Source organism: Emydura macquarii, unplaced genomic scaffold (genome assembly GCF_026122565.2).
Source record: "Emydura macquarii macquarii isolate MOO-44397 ecotype Brisbane River unplaced genomic scaffold, CSIRO-AGI_Emac_v2 contig_18, whole genome shotgun sequence".
NCBI lineage: Eukaryota > Metazoa > Chordata > Testudines > Chelidae > Emydura > Emydura macquarii.
In genome coordinates this window covers 10,509,020-10,532,020 of record NW_027130155.1, presented here as the reverse complement: position 1 = coordinate 10,532,020, position 23,001 = coordinate 10,509,020, and the positions used below count along the sequence as shown (strand labels likewise).

At 40.5% G+C, this 23,001-nt stretch overlaps 1 protein-coding gene and 1 long non-coding RNA gene across 2 annotated transcripts in view; one reads left to right on the top strand and one right to left on the bottom strand.

Annotated features, from left to right (window-relative positions):
• The window catches only part of DNER (delta/notch like EGF repeat containing), a 215,930-nt gene extending 202,933 nt beyond the window's left edge, over nt 1-12,997 (bottom strand). Inside the window, 2 exon segments of the mRNA XM_067558948.1 lie at nt 12,647-12,802; nt 12,805-12,997. Of these exon segments, the coding sequence (XP_067415049.1) occupies nt 12,647-12,802; nt 12,805-12,897 (249 nt within the window). The 5' untranslated portion in view covers nt 12,898-12,997.
• A 3,056-nt stretch (nt 12,998-16,053) lies between these two features.
• On the top strand, nt 16,054-18,926 carry LOC137160312 (uncharacterized). Its single transcript, XR_010921860.1, has 3 exons — nt 16,054-16,175; nt 17,845-18,008; nt 18,706-18,926. It is a non-coding gene; the product is annotated as an uncharacterized lncRNA (long non-coding RNA).
• The last annotated feature ends 4,075 nt before the right edge of the window (nt 18,927-23,001 follow it).

The following is a 23,001-nucleotide window of genomic DNA, read 5'->3' as shown; positions in this document are numbered from 1 at the left end:
TTCTGAATTTTCCAGTAGAAAGGACCAAATAGTAATAATCGGAAAAGAGGATATGATACCATAAAGGGAATCCTTTAGTTACAGAACACTGCCCTCTAATTCTCCTTGCCTGTTCCTGAAGTTGCTTGACAATCTTCTCAATCAAACTAGCAATTTGGTTCCTCTTGTGACCAATACATCAGATATATACAGCAAAATCTCTGAAATTACTGGAATCCATAACTCAAAATCACCTTATTTTCACTGTCAAAGTCAGTCTTGTTGGTCTTACCTAATTCACTCTTATTGGTCTTATTCATGAACATATCATCACTATAAAACCCTAAAAAATTAATTACTTAGCTATTATATGTACTTCCAGTGAAAAAGAACATTATAAAACTAAATTAATCAGCAGGATACTGGCCTTGGTCTACACTGCCAGAGGAATGAATTGCTAGAAGATGACTTAATTGTTGAAATGGTGCTAGCAAAGAGGTCTGTACTCCACAGTCTCATCTATTCATCCAGTTTTTTTCTAGGTATAGGCTGTGAAAAGGCAGGTTATAGGAAACTTAAAATGTTTATTGACAGAGAAAACCAATAAAGGAAAAATTCAATATTAAACTTGGCACCCAAGAATCAGAAGGCCTAAGATTTAAATTGATTAAGAAAACAGCTATCCATTTCCAAATGTAACATAGGAAAAAGAAAACACAGTATTCCTAGATAATGAGATGATTTATTAAACAAGTACCAAGACTAAGCTCATCTATATGCTGCTTTAAAGTTATATCCTGGAAACACCAAGGTTGGGAAATGTCATATTTTAAAGGCCATCAAAAAAGATGGAAGGTTCAAGTGCAGAGACTTGCTCAGCTGTTTGAATAGCCAACAAGGCATCCAACAGAAAATGGAAACAACTGTGGCAATATTATCAGGGATGCCTATTGCTCTTATTTTGACTCTCAGGCCTGAAATTGTACTGCTGTGCATCCAGCTATTAACCCATGGAGGGTGAGAAGGGGAACTGATTGTGAGCAGTTCTCTGTTGTTTATGAGTGGTTGAAGTGCAACATTGTGTCAATCCTTGTTTTATCTTGGGTCTTTGCCTAGATATCTTTATTCACAAAGATGGCTCCCTGAGAAGTGCCAGTGAGCCAAGAGCTATACTGGGGGAATGCCATGCAGCTATTTTCCATAATAGGTGGACAAAAACAGAGTAATTTCTCAGCCTTAAATTCTGCTTTATCTCCCCTGCAGACATGGTGAAAGTGTGGAGAAAAACAAATAGGGTTCTGTAATTATTGCATGACTCATTCACTATACCTGGCCTTTCTCTACATAAGCCTGTGAAAAGCCATTAAGAACTTTGCTATCCCGAAGGTAAAAGTTCTTTCTGTGTAAGAATGAATGTTTTTATACCTCAGCAGGGATCTGCAATCTTTGTGCCTTTGTGCGCATGCAATGTCCACATCTTTCTCATGTCAACTGAGAATCCTAACCACATTTCTTTTCCTGTAACCACTGTCTCAATTAGTTGTTGCATTTTGCACAAATGAATGTTTTCATTACTTGAATCTGCCACCAGAGAAGGGCTTAGGTAGAGGCTGCATGCTGCTAGTCGCCTTTTGAGCTGGAAAACAGGGTTGTGGAGGCATTCACCAGCCAGAAGAGATGAGGGAGGGGGAAAGGAAAATATGTAGATGGGCAGGTGTCCTCCATATTGAGCCTAAAACCAGTCAATAGTCAGGGCTTTGGCAGAGACAAGGGCCAATTGCCTGCCATTTTGGAAATTTGTATGAGGAGCTGATCAGACAGTGTGGGCCAAAGGAGGGAGGGAGATGGGGGCTGAAGACTTGGAAAGGCTCCTGGCTCATATCCTCTTAAAATGGTAGCCACTGGGCACCTGGAACAGAAGCTAGTACTTCAGTACAGCACAATAACAAATTGTAATGATAGAGTCTTACATGCCGAAGTTCTCTCCATAGGATCTGCCTCCTCGGTCCCGGCCTGGGTGGCTGCCAGGAAACTGGGCTCAGCTGTGGAAGGATAAGAATCAGGTTCACATACTACCTAGCCAGCATCAGGATCCTCACTCACAAAGAGATCCTGGCTTTCTGGGGAGATCTCTTCACAGGCCTCCTTGTGCTCATCCTCTGATGAGTTTTGCTATTCATCCTTGGGAAGTGGGTGGGTAAAGGGAGCAGGCAGCAGGCTTCACAACCTTCCTGGGTTGGGTAATTGTGTAAAATCCTATGTAACTCTTCAAAAAATGAACTGGTTACGGGTCCCCTGATGGATTTTTTCCTGGCATCTCTGTGTCTTTATCCAGCACTGGCTGGCATTCCAGTAACTTCAGGTAGTGATCTCGGTCTGCTGAGGAATCTGAGTCTGATCTCAGTCTGTTTAGAAATAGTCATAACTCCACCAGGTGCTTTGGGGGTGACTATTACTCACCTGTCTGTTTACCTGTGTGCTCTCCCCTGCTCGGGTGTCAAGTTGACCGGATGTTCCCTCCAGACCCTCCCCCATTTAAAAGCTGCTGCTTGGCCAGATTTTGCCCATTTGCTCCTGAATTTGAATATATCACAATTGCTAAATTACTCCAGAAGCCCTACAGCATGTCTCAAGCAGTTTCTTGGAGCTGTGTTGAGACCCTGGATCTCATTGCCATATGGGTAGAAGCGTTGGTGCAGGAAGTTTTTTGTAGCCAGCCACTTCAATAAAGGTCTGTTTGTGGATTTTGCTAAGCAAATGCATGCCCATGAAGGGTCACACACATGAGAATCAAACTGTATCTCAGACACCTGCTGAACCTAATAAAAACCCCTATGAAGTATTCAAATTGTTTAATGTACTAATGTTTTTCCAAGGGATATGAAAACAGATTAAGTTAAATTATTTTTGCAATGCATTTTGAAGAAATTGGAGATTAGTAACTTAATTTCCTCTAAAATCAATTTGGTTATGTTGTGCAGTTGGCTCAGGTATCCTTTGCCCCATGATACACTAGAAATGGCAACTATTGGTATCAGAAACTGACACAATTCAGAATCTAGCATTTCCAAATAATGAATGCACTTCACCTTTATATAGTTTCTTCCAAATTTCTTGAAGATCTTTATAAGTAAAGATTAGTTCTCACAGCACTCCTGAAAAAATAGGGTTTTTTGCCATCTCTAAGTGGGAATAGTGACACACAGCAAATTAAGTGACTTGCTCATCAAGCCAGGGGCAAAGCCAAGAACAGAATCCTAGTCTTGAACTTTTACCAACAGGCTTTGCTCCACGGTGCTCATAACTATTCCTTCAGGCTAACAGTCCTGTTTTTCTTTTACGTCAGAAAGCATTTATTATGTAAAGGAGAGCTAAAGGAAAATATGAACCACATATACTTATTTCTATACTCCGCCAGGCTGAGTATTCAATGTAGAGCATGGCTACATGTGTACCTTTTAGGTGCAAGAGTGTTTCTGGATAAAAGACTGCACTTGATCTGAAAGAAATGGATTCAAAGGACTTTGTAGTTATTTTTCCTAATGTACACAGCTCTTTCCCAGGCTGCAGGCACAGGCTAACTAACAAACTCAAAGCTGGAGACCAGATCGGTTCACCTGTGTTAGTTTTGCTCAGAATAGGTATTAGTCTTATAAGAATGTATTTAGAGTTTAGGCTCTATGAGAAATTCGTAAATTGCTGAATGCATTAATCTCACTTGTAATGTCTGTATTCCATGCTATAAGAAAATCTGTAAGCTTTGCTTTATAAAACTTCAAAAACGTTTGCTTGTAAATTCAGGAACAGGAATCATCCCCTTGCCCATCGAGAAGGACTATCAAAATCAAATGGGCCATCAAGAACTATTGCAATACAAAAAATTGGTTAATGACCCTATCGCACCTTGAAAATGCTATGTGCAAGGAAGCTTATTCTGTGGACTTGGGAGCTGAATGAAGGAAATAAAACAAGGTCACAGGAAAAATTTCCATCTTTTTGGCTGTTTTAATTCTGACAGGGTCAGAGACTCTCAACTGAAGCCAGAGTTCCTCATGGGCCTCCTGGGTTCACCCTGAAAGACACTTTGAATTGACAGATCACTACAACTCTGTCATTCTTAGGATTTAGATGGTAACTCATTTGTGTGTATGTGTTTGCTTGCTTTACCCTGTAAATAACTCTTATTCCTTTTCCTAGTTAATAAGCTAATAAACCTTTAAATAGTTTATTACAGGACTGGCTACAGACGTTGTCTTTGTTGTAAGATCTAGGGTACCAACTGCAGGCACCATGAATGTGGTGTGATCACTAAGTCCAGTTTGTCTGGGTGGCAAGATCGACTGGGGGGCAGTAGCATACCGAGAGGGTAGAGGGGGGCCACGCCCCAGGGCACCCACCTGGAGGGGGGGGAGGGGCACCGGCCAGGCCCTCGGAGGAAGAGCTGCCCCCGGCTGTCGCAGGCAGCCAGGGTCCTGCAGCAGTGCCGAATGTAGTATTGATAACTAGTACCTATCAGAATTTGAGACCGTCCCAGACCTAGGTCCCAAAGTCTGATAGGTCCTGGTTTATTGGCACTACCGGCAGCTGAGGGCTCCCTCTGCAAGCATCCTCCTGGCCCCACTGCCCCTGCGCTGAGCACAATGAGGGAGCTGCAGGGAGCAGAGCCCATTACACCATGCCTCCCCCTCCCCCATGGGGCTCCCAGCCACACGCGCCGCCCTCACAGCAGGGGCGGGAGTGGGGGCAGCGGGAAATGGGCCTGCAGACAGTGGCGTACCGAGGTGGGGGTCTCCTGTGCCCCCCTGCATGTCACGAAGGGCCGGCCAGGTGCCCCCCCCCAAGGACAGGGAGTGAGGCTGCTCCGTCTGAGCCGCCGTCAGGCTGTGGGGTTGGAGCTGAAGATGTAGGTGCTGCACGGCAGGTAAGTATGGGGGGGGGGCGGGGAGGACGGAGCCAAGGGCAGCTGGGGGGCAGCGTGGGGCCCCTCCTGCCCTGTGCGGAGATGGGATGCGTGAGGCCTGCTGGGGGGTGCAAATGTAGGCTTGGCCCCTGGGAACCAGAGACCCACAATATGCCACTGCTGGAGGGTCTAAGGAAACGGTCTGTGACTCCATGGTAAGACTGCTATAGTGATCCACGAGTTCAACAGTTTAGAGTACCTGCCCGTTTTTGACAGTCTACGCTGAGGTAAAAAGTTCCAGAGGGCTAGCCGTGTTAGTCTGTACACAGCAAAAACAATGAAACTCCTGTAGCACTTTAAAGACTAACACATTTAATTTCTGCAGGCATAAGCTTTCGCAGCTCACAAAAGCTTATGCCTGCAGAAATTAAATTTGTTAGTCTTTAAAGTGCTACAGGACTCTCGTTTTTACACTGAGGCACTCACAGTTGTGACTTTGATGTGATTTGCATTTTCTATGCTCCTATACTGTCGAGGAATAACTTGTTCTAAATGTATATCACATAGAATTTTCTTTTAGTAATATAATTATAATTTATGATTAATCTTGCTCATGGTAAAGAGCTATATGATAGGAGTTTCCTACCAGAGGGTCTTTTTTATGTTTTTACATTATATCTGTACAATTTAAATTGACAAGTACAGTAGTTAAGGAGAAAGAACACTGAATAAAGTTATTTTCCTTCTGTAAAGCAGAGAATTAGTAGAAAAATATACTAATAGAAGAGTAAGTCCTAACAGATTGAATGCACTTATACACTAAACTGCCATTAGAAGAGGTTTTAGGGCAAGGAACCACACCTTCCTAAATGCAGCAGTTTTCTTTCTATATGTAATGCCTTTCATTTTGGGATGACTGATCCAAAACCAAGGGCTTCTATTACCAATGCTCTCGAAGTAGGTTTCTAAAATATCTGTATCAACTCAACTATCATTGTGGATAGCTCAATGAGGCCTCTGCTCAAAAGGGCAGAGAAAATGTTAGCATGCATAAGAAATGGAATGGAGACTAATACAGAAAATAGTATAATGCCATTAATGAATCAGTTGTCCTCCCCCAGCTATAATACTGTGTTCAATATTGGTTACTTCATCTCAAAAAGGATATCACAGAATTAGAGGAAATGCAGAAAAGAGTGACAAGATTGATTAGGGTTTGAGAAAATTCTCATATGAAAAGATTGGAATTGTTTACTTTAAAGAGGGAACACGGTAGTAATATAAAAAAAAATAATGAATGGTACAGAGAAGGTAGACTGGGAACGTCCATTCTCCCTGTCACATAAGCAAGGGGACTTTTAATGAAACTGAAAGATAGCAAATGCAAAATTTATAAAAGGAAATATTTTCACATAATATATAATTAGACAGTGGAACTCATTACCACATGATGCTGTTGAAGCCAAGAAATGACCAGGATTCAAAGAGAGACTCAACATTTACGTGGATAACAAAAATACAAAGAGTTAATAGTAAATATGAAAAGAAAATTAAGAATAGCTATTACATTTACAATAGCTTCACATTTTTAGTCAATCTCTAAATATTAGGGATTAGGAGGGGACTCCCCTGGGGGCAAATTATCCTACATCTGTTTACTGCATGGTTTCTTAAAACTTCCTCTGAAGTTGATGGTCTCCTGCACACAGTGCAGCCACGAAGCCACAATATTACTACCAGAATCGGTCACCTTTTTTAGGGTTTTGTTTGTTTGTTTAAGAAAGCAACTTGTTGTTGCTATTTATTAAGCAAAATGGAAGATTCTATAACATTGTTTAAAAAATTAAAAAGAATCTGACTATATCTTCACCCAGGAATGCTCGACCAAGTCATAAAGTGCTATGTATTGATACATACTTCAAAAGGAAAAGAAAATATTGGTTTACAAATAATCAGAAATCATTCCGATATACACAGAGGTAAGGCAATTCTCTCAGATCGAAGCATATGAAAATGGAAAATTGTGATGAACAAGACCATATGAAAAATTTTAAGCATTTTAGAGTAGCTTTATTCTGCTATTATTCAGTTACCAGAAAACGTGTGGCAAGTTTCTTCTGCATTTTTAATCACAGAAATGTAAGCCAATGCAACATCTGAAATTTTTCTTTATATCACACAATTCTTGGGAGCCAAATAATTTTCACAGTGTAATGACCTGTATATGATTAAAAGAAGTGTTCTGAATAGATTTCAGTAGGCTATATGAGTAGCTTGAAACAGAGATAGTGAAGGATTTTTAGTTGTTTAGTACACACATTTATCATAATATCCATTTGTATAGCTGAGACATAACATTTGGTCCTTAAATAATTTTAGTTTTTCTTTACAGGAAGTGAGAACAATTAAATTAGATAATAATTTATTACAAGCTACTCTTCCAGCTAGTTAAGCACCAGGTCCTCCCTCTTCCAGCTCCAGGCAGCAACTGACTGTTCTGCCTTTGTCCAAGGCTTCTTCTTATTTGGCCCTTCTGGCCCGACCGTTTGCTCCAGCAGCCCCTCTTATTGGCAATCCACCCTAGGCCACCTGGAGGAACATCACTGCTCTTTTCCAGGGCAGGGTGAGACAGAGCAGCAAGGCGTCCAGCAGGGGGCCTCCAGACCTACTCCACACCATCACATGCCTCCCCCTTCAGACAGGATTGGAGCAGTGTGTTCTCCCAGTTTTTTGCTCCCTTTAGTCAGGACATAATCTTTTTCTTACCCCACTCATTCAGTGCCTCCTCTCCCACGTCTCTCTTATCTGAGAGAATCCTTTCAGTTCACCTTTTCCTCAGACCACCTCTGGCTCGCCTTCAGCTCTGGCTCTGCCCAATAAAACAGTAAAAATCTTGCCTGTTCTTTGCACGGCTGCCTCTGGCTCTCCTTCGTCTCTGGCTCTCCTTCAGCCTCTCTCTCTGGCTTTACACAATAAAACAATTAAAATCTTGCCACTGTAAAACCAGTTAACTTTGACCTGTCCCCCTTTAGATAGAATCGGCTCAAAGAATCCCACTTCTGGAACCATAATGTAATGGTGTCGGCACCCCCTTCTCACAAGTGCCCCCTCTCTGGACAATACATGGCTGCAATCCCTTAGTGCTGAATGGGGCAGCGTCACCTCACATGAGCGCCCCCTTCTGGTTGAGTATGAACCTGCTTTTCTTTTAGTTCTTACAACAGGAAGGCACCCATCTCTTGCGAGTGCCCCACCGCCCATGGTTCTTTCATTAGGTCTTCAGAGAGTACAGCCAAGTCACACACACTGTACCCCTTTTCCAGAGTATACAGTCTCTAATTCTTTTTCACGTCCCTAGCATGGGCTGTAGCACCAAGATTTCCTTCCTTCTTTAACAGCCCAACAGGCGCCCTTCTTAGTACCCTCAGTTGGAGTGCTTTCAGTTGGGCTCAGTCTTCAACCAGACCAGCAGGGCCCATCACAATACCCTTGACTGGTCAGGCTAGATCTGAGCTCAGCCTGCCTGCATGGTCTCCTGCATGGTCCCACTGCTCCTCCAGCCCGCCAAGCACCCAGTCTTTAGCAGCCTTCCCTGTGCTCAATCGTGCCTGCAGTGAGCTGTCTGCAATCCTGCTGCTCTTCCAGCTAGCCAAACTTCTGGTCCTCCCTCTTCGAGTTCCAGGCACCACTGACTGCTCTGCCTCTGCCCAAGGCTTCCTCTTATATGGCCAGTCTGCCCCCTGATTGGCTGCTCCAGCAGCCCCTCTGTTTGGCTTCTCCCCTGCAGCCACTCTAGGCAGCCTGGAAGACTTCTCCTCTGCTCTTTTCTGGGGCAGGGTGAGACGGGGGCCTCCAGACCTAGTCCACCCCATTACAAATGGATTTTAGATATACTAAATCAAAGAAAAAATATGGAACTTTCTCTTTAGTTAAACATTATCTTTTGGTTTTTAGCAGCAGAAACAAAGGAAGTATACCAACATAATTTTAACATCTTATATTACCCATACTTTCATTAGATTTAATTTTCTTCCATTGAGTTCTTTCAAAATAAAGCTAAAAATTTTCCAATTAGTTTCAATCTCTTCCAGAAGAAGAGCCAGATTCATTTAAAAAAAAAAAAAAAGGTTTGCACAATTTTATGCAGAACATCCATTCACATTCTTCAACACACATAAAAGCAAAATACTAACTTGTTGAGAAAGATATGTGCTTAAGCACTTGAACAAATCCCTTTTCTCCTGTGCACAAATTGTCACCCATTCATTAGTGGAGTGCAATGAAAACCAGGCGTATCCTTGAATGTGCAATCTGAAAATATTACATAACAAGAAAAACTTGACGTTTTCAAGACAGCATATATCAAAACTACCCATAAATAATTTTGATGTATGCACAAACAGATTATATGAATTTTTTCTTCTGCTCAGTAGAAAATAGTTACCACAGCAACCACCACATCTCATGGAAAAATGGTTCTTAAGACAAAACAAAACAAAACAAAAAAAAACCCCACAGAAGTGAAAGATTCCACTTGGTGATAGAAAAACTGTGGATTTCAAAAATATCTTAAGTGCATCTGATGTGCCAATTTCCTTCTTTGTCACTTTCCTTCCACCAAGGGCACTGTGAAGTGCATAAAAAAAATAGATATAGCTAATATATTACTGAGTAAATTTTGGGTAATTTCCAGCTGAGTATGTTATTAGTCCTCTTCTCTGCACGTGCTGGAAGAGTGCTAGCATGTTCTCTTCCGATCTCTGACTCTCCTTGCATCGAAGTAATGTAGAATCAGATGGACTGTATGTGTTAAATCAGAATTGTATTTTAATGTTTTCAGAGAACAAACATTTATGAGATATTATCCCACTTCTATGACAAATTGCAGCTGTGCAAAGTTACCCTCTTCCGATTACTAATGACTAATTATTTCAACATAGCTGGATTCCTTACATGTGTTTGTTTTCCCTTTCAATATTTCCTTTCCCCCATTTTAATAGTTCAATAACATCCTCAGCAGTAAATTGGGAAGCCTCTGCCTGAGACTGCAGCTTTAAATTTGAAACAATTATCTGCCTGATCTAGAACTCAGCTTTTTTCATACCCTTTTTTGGAATTAAAATTCCTTGTGTCTTAGAACCCCCTTGAATTGGAAGAGTTCATCAACAGAATACATATATTGTTTTCATCTGTGAGGAGTTTTTTTAACCTGCTTTAAAAAAAAAAGGCATCTGAACTACTGAACAATCCAGTAATCCATATTATTCATTTCCTACTTTGATAAAATGAGGATAACCTTCTTGTATGTGTACCATATTTTAGTAATTTCTCTTTAGGAAGATCTTTTGTCCTTTTCTTCATTACAACTATAGTTTTTTTTTTAAAAATCCCTTTTCGGAATGAACTAAAATGTTTATGCTTCATCTCCAGTCCTGATAGACAGAGATGAATTTCTTTTATCTTCTGTTTAGAAAGTTTCCCTTATACAAAATATTGCTCCATGGGTTAAAATAAGTCAATGATATTATAATGAAAAAAATTTATAAAAAATACTTCCAGGATTAGCCCTTTCAGATTGTTTAATAAAAAGTATAAATGCTTGTGAATTCATTAACTATTTTCTCAGGCTACAAAGAAATTCATTCCTCTCCTCCACAAAAACCCCAGATATAACACCTCCTGCAGGTTATGACGCCAGTAAGTGTTACAGTTTACCCAAGCATTTAAGAGAGCCATTTATCCTTCAGTCGTGGATTTCAGACACTAAAGTATATCAGCAATAGGCAGCAGCACACATACAACATACAAGCAAGACTGCTAAAATTTGCCAGAGGGGGAATTCTATTTAATCTACTTTAATCTCTCTGATTTTGCAGAACCTTGTTAACCTTAACATTTTTACTTTCATTGTTAAAAGGAAGAAAGTGAGACATTTTGGGGTGAGCACAGAAGCATTTCTTTCTAAAATGCTTGCAGTTCACAGTGACTTTCAACATCATCCATACAATACTCATTACTGAACCTTACACATGATATTCATGGTTTGTTAAGAAAGAATTCTGTTCTCTCCAGCTATTCAGGAAAACTACAGCTTTGGTATTTTGTGACCTAATAAACACATGTATAACAACAAAACAAAATCAGGCTAGTTCTGTTTAGGAGTGTACTGTAGAGAAAAATATAACATTAGTTTACTTGAATTAGTTTACCTCTGTGTCAAATTCTGTAAACCTGCAAGTGTTGTCCAAAGAAATGTGAACCAATTTATGTTCTATTATAACTATTGTCATTGAAAGTATATCACTATCATTTAAACCCTCACAGAACAAACCCTTCTCTCCACATATAAGGAAAAGACAGATGGTGGAATAAAGGGAGGGATTTAATCTCTATTTTAGAATGTAGTACCAAAAACATTTAATAGTTAGAGACAAAATGTAATGCTTATAAACAAAACTTCTTCGTATGGTGATCAGCATTCACTCAAGTCTTCACAGACCAAATAATTCAATATTTCAACTAAAAACTACATTAAATCAGCATATGACCAAGCAGGTAAGAGAGATGTTACTCATATTCCCTATTGTCCATGTATTTTTTTTTATTCAAGATGTACCAGATAACATTTTTCTACCCTTACTCTGACATTTTGATCTTTTTGTAGAATTTAATAAGGTGAATTCACGTGGTACACAGAATATGATAGAAAATGCACTAGAAATAAATAGCCATCCTAAATCTATGACTTAGTCATTTGTATAGTCATTTGGAAAATTTTGCGACCCATTTTCCAAAAAGTATATATAAAATGCCACCAGAGTGAAAAAAAGAAAAGAAAAAAAGAGATCCATGATAAAACATTCTGACTAATCCTGGAAAGCTGCCTAATTTCCTGAGATCAGACCCGTTTTCATTCACCTTTTAATAATTTAATCCGCAGAGTTTACATTTTTTATGCAGGTAGGGTTAAAAACATTGGAGATTTGATCTATCAGTCTTACAAACCTAGGAACAAAATCCCAACACCTGCCGGAGAACAGTCAAGCTCAGTTACTCTAAGTAACAGTATCCACCTTAAATGTTTAATTGGTTAAAAAAAAAAAAAAAACCAGATCAACGTTCGTAGATAGATTTTTGCAGGAAATAGAAACTGCAGCTTAGGTACTGCCCCTGACTTGCCACTATTACCGCACCTAAGAATCTAGGCACCTCGCTAAGGAAAAAAGAAGGGCAAATGTTCTGTATGCATCACGTACACGTAAGAGAAAAGAAGGCAGCTATACAGGCGCATAATATATAGCTGTATAATAGGTAGCTGGATTGAGACAAGTATAGCCAACCGTGGAGAGGACAGTACATAACATAGCACAGACAGTATATCGCTGGTGAGCTAATAGATGAACAATGCAAAAACACTGATGCCCATTAGTGATAGAGCTGCACCATGACATACAAAGAACTGGGCAACGGTAGGGACTGATGAACCGACAGGAGGAGGACGAATGAGCCGAGACAGACAGACCCCGGAGACGGAGAGAGAACAAGAGAAAAAGATGGGTACAGACAGATTCCCAAACCCAGAGACGGAGTCCTAGCGGGCAAAGCTAGGCAGACAGAGCGACAGAGACACATGCACAAGGGCAGGGGCCAGGCACCAGGGCACGAGATGGGCAGAGAGGGCCACACATACGGGCAGGGGCGCACCCAGGCGGGGCTGGCGGCCGGGCACGGGCAGGCAGCTCCCCGCACAGCCCCTCACCCCCTTACCTGGCAGTAGGTGCCGGTGACCCCGGCGGGGCAGGCGCAGCTGTAGGCGGGCTGGGGCAGCGGCAGGCGGCGGAGGTTGTCGGGGCCCCGGGCCGGCGCCGGGGAGCAGCTGCCGTTGTTCCAGCAGGGCTGGCTGAGGCAGGGGTCCCCCGCGGGGCCGGGGGCGCGGCGGTGACCGGCGCGGAGAGGCAGGCGCGGCGCTGGGCCAGGCTGAACAGCAGCAGCAGGAGGAGCGGGGCGGCGCGGGGCATGGCGCTGCAGCGACGGCCGGGGCAACCCGGATCTCGGGGCCGCTGTGCGGCGGGCAGAGGACACGGGGACGGCAGCTACGCGGCGCTTCTCCGCTGCTCCCCCGGCGCCGCTTCTCCGAGCAACGCGCGGGCGGGGACTAGGGTGGGGCGGGGCCGGGCTGCCGGCATCCTTCCAGCCCAGCGCCCGGCAGAGGGCGCCCGGCCGCGGCTACGAGCGGGGTGAGCTGAGGGGGAGCGGCGCGGCGCGGCGCGGCGCGGCGCTGGGAGCTGGTGGGGGAGGCAGGGCCGCGCTGACAGGAGGGGGGGAGGCACCAGGCCTGCAGCAACCTCCCTCTCCCCCGCAGCCCGCTCTGAAGTGGGGTTCCCGGCCGGGTGGGAGCAGCGCCTAGCCCCGGGGCAGAAGTGGCTGAAGAGGCGGGGAGGAGCAGGAGGTGGTGGATGGCCGGTGTTGGGGCGAGATAATGGAGCCAGCACCAGCTGCCTCTGTCTGTGCACGGGGCGTGGTGGGCTTGGCGGGCTGCAGGCGTGAATGCAGCCCAGAGCAGCGTCTTCATGGTGCTCAGCAGCCAACGCATCCACCAGAGGTGAGAGCGATAATGCATTTTGTGAGGTGTGCTCGCTGTCCTTCTTCACTCCCCACGACACTGCACGCTCCTGCTCCCAGGAATGCACTGGGCAAGCTCCTGCTCCAAGTTCTAAGCTAGGTGAATGGGCAGCATAATGGCAAATGAAATTTGGTGCTGATACTTATAAGGTAACGCACATTGGAAGGAATAAATTACTTACACATTCTGGGACAGAACTTCAGTTGTAAGCCGAGGGGCAGACACGGGGAGGTTGCACAAGGCGGAGACACCCACTGGCAAATAGAAGTTGAGCTAGTGACTGATCAAACTATTTTAAAATACATGAGTATCATGAATAAAATGGGCACGTGACATTCGTAGTATTTCAGTAGCTCCTGCTTAAGAGACAAATATAAGAGAAAAATTAACAGTTGTAACTGTTGTCAGGCTTTCAGTTTGTCATCAGTAATACCCCAGGCAGCGGCAGGGCCCAATTGTGCTAAGTGCCATTCACACACATCCTAAGGGATTGTCCTTGCCCCGGAGAGCTTACAAATTGAATTTTATTTATTATTTAAAAATATTAACAGCTAATTAGTTTTATAGTGCTATATTATGGTCAAGCTACAAGCAGATAAAATGTGTAATGTGCATTTTTGGATTTTTTTTTCCTTCGCTAGCCCCACTTCACAAAAATCCCACAGAAACAGTAGAAGAAGATTCACTTTTTCCTTTACTGAGGTAAACTGCAGAAAATTAAGAAAATTGATCTACATTTTGCTAATCTTTTCTGCAGATTTCAGTTGCCCCTGGCTAGAACTTAACTACATGTTCTGTAGATTGTGTAACAGAGCATGAAAGTAATCCATGCTATCTGACCTCAGGCATTTAAACCTGTAATAACTAATGACTTCACCTCAGATCTCTGTCACATCGTTTCAAGAACATGGTAATACTGCTGACAGCAATCTGTGATACTTTTCAGAAACTTATTCTAACACAAGGTTGGATATTTGGCACTTCTACAAATGATGACTGAAACCTGTATCGTGGCCAGCAATAATTGAAAATTGCTTCTTGAAATGAAATGAACTGAAAACTCAGATGAACTATTTGCAGCCTAGATACACTACTGGATTCATACCTCGAAGCAAAAATGAACTGCCATTGCTTTTCTATAACCTCATGACTTTCAGTTTTCTATCTTATTTCCACTGCACTTAATGTTAACATTTTCTGTGCCATACTAACTCCCTCTGCTGGCCCTGTTCTTATTATTTTCCTATTTTCCAGTTTCACCAATTCTCTTTAATTGCTTTTGTCTGGTGTCCCCATTCCCAGCTGTGCAACACGTAATGCTTCTGATTCTAAGCATTTTTATTTTTTTATTTAATTTTAATTTTTTTATTACCTATGCATGTGTGCACACACTCTCTCTCATTCTTCCCTCACTTTCTCCTGAAATCAGTATTTCCAGATGCTCCCTACAGTTCTTGTTCTACACCGTTTCTATTGTAAAATCTTTGGGAAAGACGGAAGTGGAAGAAGGAGCAGGCCCTATTTCAACTTTTCATAGTCCTGATGGATAGTAGTGAACCTAGATGCTACCAACAGGCAAAGGCAAACTACATCAGTCAGATTATCAACTGTGCTATTCAAAACCGCATATACTGTGGCTTCCTGTAGAATCTTTTAAAGTAATATGTATGCTGCCTGAATGAAGTTTTTCTCTGTTACTTTACCTCAGGGCCTCCTTGCTACCATCCCTTCTCTGAGATTATTTGTTCTTGACCTCTGCATTGCCTACCAAAGTTTATTCATCAGAACCTATGGGCTGATGGGACATAGGAATCGCTGTACCAGATCACATCAATGGTCCATTTAGTCCAGTATCCTGTCTTTTTCAATGGCTAGTACCAAATGTTTCAGATGAAGAAAGAAGAAATTTCATAGTAAGTACTTATGCATTGTCCAACCTGTAAAGGAAATTTCTCTCTGACCTCTGACACATGCCCTGAAGTATAAGGATTTATTTCCCTTATTAAAATGTTTTAACCTAATATAACTATGGATGTTCTCATTCATATAATTGTCTAATTATTTTTAAAGCCTAAACTCTTGCCCTCAATAACATATTGTGGCAATAAGTTTTAAAGGCTAATTATGCACTGTATGAAAACATCTTTTTATAATTTCAAATTGGTTGCCTTTAAATTTTATTGAATGATCTCTTGCTTTTGCATTGTAAAAAAGGGTAAGTGGGACCACCTGATTTACCCTATCTTTATTTCTTGGCATATCTCTATCATGTCCCCTCTTGTCTAGCTCTTCTCCAAATTAAATATTTCTACTCTTTTCAATTTCTCTTCATATGTAAGTCTTTCCATGTCATTATTTCATTTTTGTTGCCCATCTCTGGACTCCTTGTATTTCTGCTAAAACTTTAAAGCAGAATGATCAGAAGTTAATACAGTATTTCAAGAGAGGATATACTACTGATTTATATTATGACATTTTCAGTATTATTTTCTATCCCAAGTCTTTATATGTATGATTTTTTTTTTTGGCTGCAGTTGTGCATTGAGAAAACATTTTCACTGAGTGGTCCACAACGTCACAACGGTGTCTCTAGTTACAACCAATTTAGATCCTACACTTTTGTAAGTTGTCATAGGCCTCTCGACTTACAACTGAAGTTCTGTCCCAGAATGTGTAAGTAATTTATTCCTTCCAATGTGCATTACTTTATATGTATTGGCACCAAATTTCATTTGCCATTATGCTGCCCATTCACCTAGCTTTGATAGGGCCTTCTGAATTTCCTTGTAGTCATCTTTAGTCTTGACTAATCAAATCATTTTGTGTCATCTGCACACTTTTCCCTGTTTCATAAATTAGTTATAAATATAGCAAACATTAAGTCCTAATTCTGTGGGGCACCCTACTGTTAACTTCTTGCCATGTTTAAATTGTTTATTTGTTCCTGCTCTTTGTCTTCTGTATTTTAGTCTGTTTCTAATTTATAACAGTAGTTTAATTCTCATCCTATGACTACTTAGTTTCTTTAATACACTTTTGTATATTTGTAAAAAGTTTGCAAAAAGATTTTTTTTTAAAGTCTAAATAAATCAAACAGTTCACTTTTGTCTACTGTTTTAATTAGATACTTAAAGAATTAGATACTTAAATACACATTGTAAGGGGGAGGAATTCTTCGTCTGTATTGTACAGGAAGCCACACTGATTTGTCCCTGCATGTTTTTATCAGCTCACCTACTTCATTCTTATCTCCCTTCAAAACTCATAAATATTAGCTGTTCCTGCCCTTTAATTGGTTAATGTTCTAGCACCTTCTTTTTTCCAGGACAATAATTTGTAGGGTAATAATTCATAAAGTAGGTATGTCTACAACATGATCTGTGGTGAAAGTTGTTGCAAAGAAATCGTTTAACTTCTTTGCAATGTCCTTGTCTCCTTATTTGTTGCCTTTATTTCCTGCGAGTCCAGCTGACCCACAAATTTTCTTACAGGCTTCCGGCTTTTGAAGTACTTAAATAATTTTTTTTCTCCAACTGATTGGCTATTCAGCTATATTATATAGGGACCTCTGTAAATCTTAACATTTTTATTAAACTTACACTGTCTTCCTATGTTTGTTTTGTATTTGGCTCTTCTATTAAGATAATAAATCAGAGTTTCTGAAGATCTTTTGTTGTAGTTTAGTAGCTATGTTCTGCTTAATGTGTTAGAGTTTTCAGTGTGACATTGTCTTCTGTAGCTATGAAAAGGTATAAAATGCAAAAAAGTGAAATACCATCAATTCTATTATTAATAAGGAATAACTATTCCCTCATTGTACATATCAGTTAAATTTTCTCTCTTTCGACTAGTAGAGCTGGGCAAAAACATTCACACAAGTAGTTTATTTGTTGAAAAATGCAGTTTCAATTGATCTGAAATGATTCCCAAATTTGACATGAATTCACCAAAACGGTTTCAGCCAAAATAAAATGTTGGGGCTATATTCAGCAGGTGATGTAAGTGGCATTTGTTAAACAACTGCATCCAGAGCAAGGGGTGGTGCCTTCCTTCTAAACTTTAGCCCAGTGGTTAGGGCGCTCACCTCAGATGGGGAAGACCAATGTTCAATTCCCCACCCCCGATGCAGAGCAGGGATTTGAAGATTAACCTAAGCACTGGATATAGGATATTTTGAAGCATGGTTTTCTCCATCGCACTTGTTGCAGCCATTCTACTGTGTATACATAATTAACTAGGCATTGTAACAGGCACTAGAGTCTCCAGTCTCTCCGAAGAGTGCCCTAACCATCAGACTAGAGAGTCATTCTAACACTTCCTTTCTGGTCTAATAACTATTCAGGTATTTAATACACAGGAGCTATTGAGACACACCCATCCCAGACTACCCTTTAGCCTGGTGGCTAGGATGCTGACCTACGAGGAGGGAGATTCAAGTTCCATATCAGCAGGGGAGGATTGAACTCCATCTCCCACATCCTTAACCACTGGACTAAAGTTTATAAGGTAAGTAATGGGGAAGTCCACCATCATCTTCTTTTCTTCTTCCTAGTTCATATTAAAATAACGTAGTGATCTTTCAAATGGGACTGTAATAATGCAAACTAGGTACCTTTAGGTTAATGCAAGCAGCATCCACATGGGGCAGTTACAGCATATCATACTAGTGCATGCTGCAGAGCTGGGTATATATAGCCTAAGAAGCATTTTAATACATCATTGCCATCTACTGGAAACTGAAGGGAATGCAGAGAACCAAGAATTGACTACCTGCAAAATGGAGCTGGTGGTCAGACCAACTGTTAAGGGAGTTATCCTTGCCTTCCAAACAAAGTTCAGAAAGTCAGGAAAAAAAACCTTCTTTAGCTGAACCCAGCAGAGATCTTAAGTGTAAAAAGAGCTGTAAGTCAATTCCAGTTGGCATTACCCACTCTCCAATCTTGGACTCATTAGGGCATACCAAATCTAAAATGATGAAACTGGAGAAGCTGCAGCACAACTAAGCTGCTGCATGTACTGTTGAATAGGGACCAAGCTAAGAAGCTGGTTGATCCTCAGATGTTATCCTGACTGAATCCTATATAAACTGCCGAGAGCTGTTTTATCACCTTTTCTTTCATGCATTCTGAACCCAACACCACAACCTGAAGAGCAGTGCTATGAATCAACCAGAATTGTTGTAATTTCACCTCTTTTCCCATAGGAGTTATCAGGACATTCCAGACCTGAGGCCAAACCAGAGGAAGAACTTCACTGGACCAGTGAGCTTTTGGATTGTGGTAAAATCTGATTCCCAAACTCCTTCTAAGTAACTACCTGCTTACTTTTATTTTTAATAAATCTCAGAACCATTTAATTTAAGCCAAAATCTCCTTTCTAGGCAAAGGGCTGGTCTATTTTGGAATTCCTTAAAGTGGCCTGCAGACACACACCTTGGCCCACTTAAATGGCCTACTAGTGACGTAATTCTTACGCAAACAGTTGATACTGATTCACACTTTAGGTCATTATCTAAGGCGTAACTGTTTGTGTATAGTTTATGTGCCACCTCTTCTATACCTTTAACAGCCTCTAAAATCACTGCTTGTGTTGAAGTATCCTTAGGATGCACTTTAGTGTATTAACTATTTACCTTAAGAATTGCCAAATGGTTTTCATTACCTTAATATATTAAGAATTTATCTTAAAGATATTATATATACTCCTTTTGCACCTCAGAGTTACTATATGTAGTCATTTCAAAAACACTTGTTGCCTGAAGCCTACTGTTGTATATTTGATATACAGGTATTTTTGTCTTAAGAGTTTTTTCCCCTTAACAGCAAACTGTGCCTTCAACAAAAGAATCCTAATGAGCTAAAAATTTAGAGTTTAAAATTTTAAAGTAAAGTAACAATAGTACCCTCATCAAATACGCCAGAAAACTTGTTACTTAAAACCTTGTCTCCGTTAAATATTTGTCCCTTTCCATAGATAAATGTTACTTATGTAGCTTTTGTTTAGCAAATAAGCATTAAGTTGGAAAAGCTAAAGCATCCTGTTTTACGATTGCGGTCTGAAAGTTACGTTGGGCTAGAGTGTCACAGCTGTTACGTGACCACCTAGGGAATAAGACTCCCCACTGATTCCATTCAGCCTTGCTCAGCTACTTTCCCAGTACTGCCTGTCCTTGGGTGCAAGTGGGTTGGGAGGGGATAAGGGGGCTAGAGAATAGGAGAAGCACTGGATCCTTCCCCACTTGCTGGACAGAATAACTGACTGAACACTCAGTGAAGGAATAAGTTGCCTTACCAAAAAAGGATGAAAGAAGTTTCTCTCTCTCCAACCAAAGCAATAAGGGAAAAGGAAAGGAGTTGTGATGCTCTGAAAAGATTCCTTTTTAAACACCTTATTTTTTTAATACAGATGAATGATAATTGCTGTAAGTCACCTTTAGAGTTCTTTTGTAGCTCTAGTGTACCCCTTTGAAGAGTCTTGGTGCAGTATGGCTACATCATGAGAGTTGGCTGTCTTTAGTGGGAGCCTGAAAAGAGGTTAGTCTTCCATGTTCCAAGTGTAGGGTTGATCAAAACCTCAGGGAGATGGTGTCCACATGTTGATTTTGAATTTATGATGTAAAGATCTTAACTTTGGCAGGGAATAGACTCCAGGGTTGGAAGAACTTTGAAAAAGTAAAAGAAAACACAGCTGAATATGTTAGTAGGCATGCTTTGGTCCTAAGTAGAGGGTGTGAAAAAAAGTGAAGGTTATTTCAATCATTATTTATTTCAATTTCTAAAACCATAAACCAGCCATTTCAAGGCATATGTAAAACCCTGAAAGCCTCAGCCTGTCCCATGTCCCAAGAGGAGAAAAGATTTATCTTGCTGTGGGCCTGGAATGTTAACAAATTATGTTTGATGAGTAATGAACTTATATAACTTCCGATAGTAAGATACACTCAGAGTTGTAGCATGGTCCCATTCAAGCCAATGGGAGATTTGCCATTGATTTTAAACGAAGTAATGATATCACCTTCAATGTTAATGTTACTTACAATGCTTTCAGGTGCTTATCATGGAACTGATACAGTTTCTATTCATATTGAACTTAAATTGTATAACAGTTATTGGCAATTATAAAGTTAGTTAGAGAACTGATTACTGCAATATCCTTATCTCTGACCTTAACAAATGCAAGGCACAACAGTGTTTGGAGTCAAATTGTCCATAAAAACATATCATGAGGTTCCTTAGCATTGTACATATTATCTAGGCAATGTTTGCACTGACAATACTACTCTTGCAAGATTTAACTCTAAGCAGTAGAACGTTTATTTTTATTCGATTAGATATTGTTTTTTCCAACACACTTTATTCCTTCACACACTTAATTGTGCAAATATACACAAATTTAAATGATTTTATAGTCAATTATCCATGAGTAAATTACTAAATACTGTAGTCAACAGGGATTCAAGTGGCCTTCCTTCATTTACACTTGCTAAAATTTGAATTGTATTACTAATCTAACAGTTTATTAGTTCATCTTAAATCAGCTACATTGTATCTCAACTATTATATTGGTGGAGGAGTAGCCAAATGCTGGTGGCTTGAAGTAAGGGCTCTGCAAGAGAGCATTTATCTCCCGTTTAAATATTTAATGAGGAATTGAAATATCGCCGTGGTTTCATAAAAGGAAATTGCATCCTTTCAGTGATCAACCCTGAAACATACTATTCTTAGTTTTTTAAAGTAGTAAGTTTCTTTTTAAATATCTGCATTATTTAAATTTACCCTTGTTTATGTAGGCCCTGACTATATCAAAGAATAACTGTTTGAAGCTTATTTAGCTAGGTATTTGGGCTTTGACTATTTAGGGAGTCCAGCATCGTGTTACAGGTCAGTCTGCAATCATGCTTTTGTTTTAGTGATTCCGAGAATGTGGATCTCATGTTGTGTGTGTCTAATTCAATTAATCCATCTCCACTTTTAAATACCTGAAAATTCCCTCCCTTAAATCTAGCCAAAGCCCTCTGTTATAACTAGAAGGGCCAGAACTTTCAGAAAGGCTCAACACAGAGCTGGGGCCAGATTTTCAAAAGAGCTCAGCACACACCTGCTTTCAAGAAAATATCTTCACTGAGCTTTGAAGATCTGGCCTCAGTTATGGCTGCTGACCGCTTTCAAAAATCTGGATACACATCTATTCTCTTTTTCCTTCTCCAATATAGGACCCCATTCCATTTGCAATTGTATAGGGTGATTGCAGTGTTAACATTGCGCTTTATAATGTTTAAAATCTATTAGAAATTATTTTCCATTTCCTCAAGCATGAAAAGTATATTGCTTTACAGTACATTCATGTAACTATTCAATTAATTTAGGCCCTGATTCATCAAAACACTTAAGCACATGAAATTCATGTTTCAGGTTAAACATGATTAAGTGCTTTTCTGCGCTAGGATCTTATTTTGATTCACATATCTTGGATTTATTGAAGAAACTCAGTTTAAGACTTATGAGTAGAGAGAGTTAAAAATAAATTTAACAACTGATTATTGAGAGCAAAATATTAGATTGTGTGCATATAAAAATGAACAGACTAACAGTTCTTACCTATTGATTTTAATCTTGCCTTAATGCACACTGCATGACACTCCCTGTCCCCATGTCATTCTGTGTATTGATTCCTTTACATTCCATTCCAGCTGTTGCATATAGTCTGTTGTTCTCCACTGTGTTGTTAAACTGTTCAACGCTTGCATATTTACTCTTTGTTTGCTGACTTTGACCAGGATTGGTTGGTGATCATGATAATTTGTTTAACACTGTCAACTGTGAAATTCTATGCTATTATTTAAGTGTCTGCTATATGTTCTTGAAAGTCAGAGGAATTTGCGTAGAGATTGCAGTAAGTGTTCGTTTTACGTCTTAAAAGCTAGTGTGAAGAGTAGTGATACTGTAGATGGCTCCAATACAGAAGTGTTCAGCTACATGCAAAGCATAAAATATTGGGAATGGAAATATTCTAAAGGGAGGTTCCTATTACTCATAGGAGCTTTCAGTATTCTAAACAACTTTTAGAGCATTATAAAACAATGGAATACTCAAGCCAAGCTTCTAAACATTGTAAAAGTGTTACGTGCAAAGAGACTGCTAATTATTAAACAAAAATCCAGACCATAAAATTTAAAAGAAGTGGATTCCTGATAGTGTTCTTATGAGCACTGGCCAATTAGGGTTGTTTACTGTTATTAAACTGGTTCCTGCAATCCAAAAGCTAACTAAAGACTGATTTTAAAATTTAACAAGCAGTCTAATCCATCAAACTCAGAGAGATTTCATATATAACAGGGGTGGCCAAACCGTGGCTTGTGAGCCACATGTGGCTCTTTTACAGTGAAAGAGCAGCTCATGGAGCCCCCTATGCCCCACCCATTCTCCACCTACCAGATGGGGTGGGAAGCTCAGAGCTTCTGCCCTGCGGCAGGGTGATGGGGCTAGAGGATTCTGCCCAG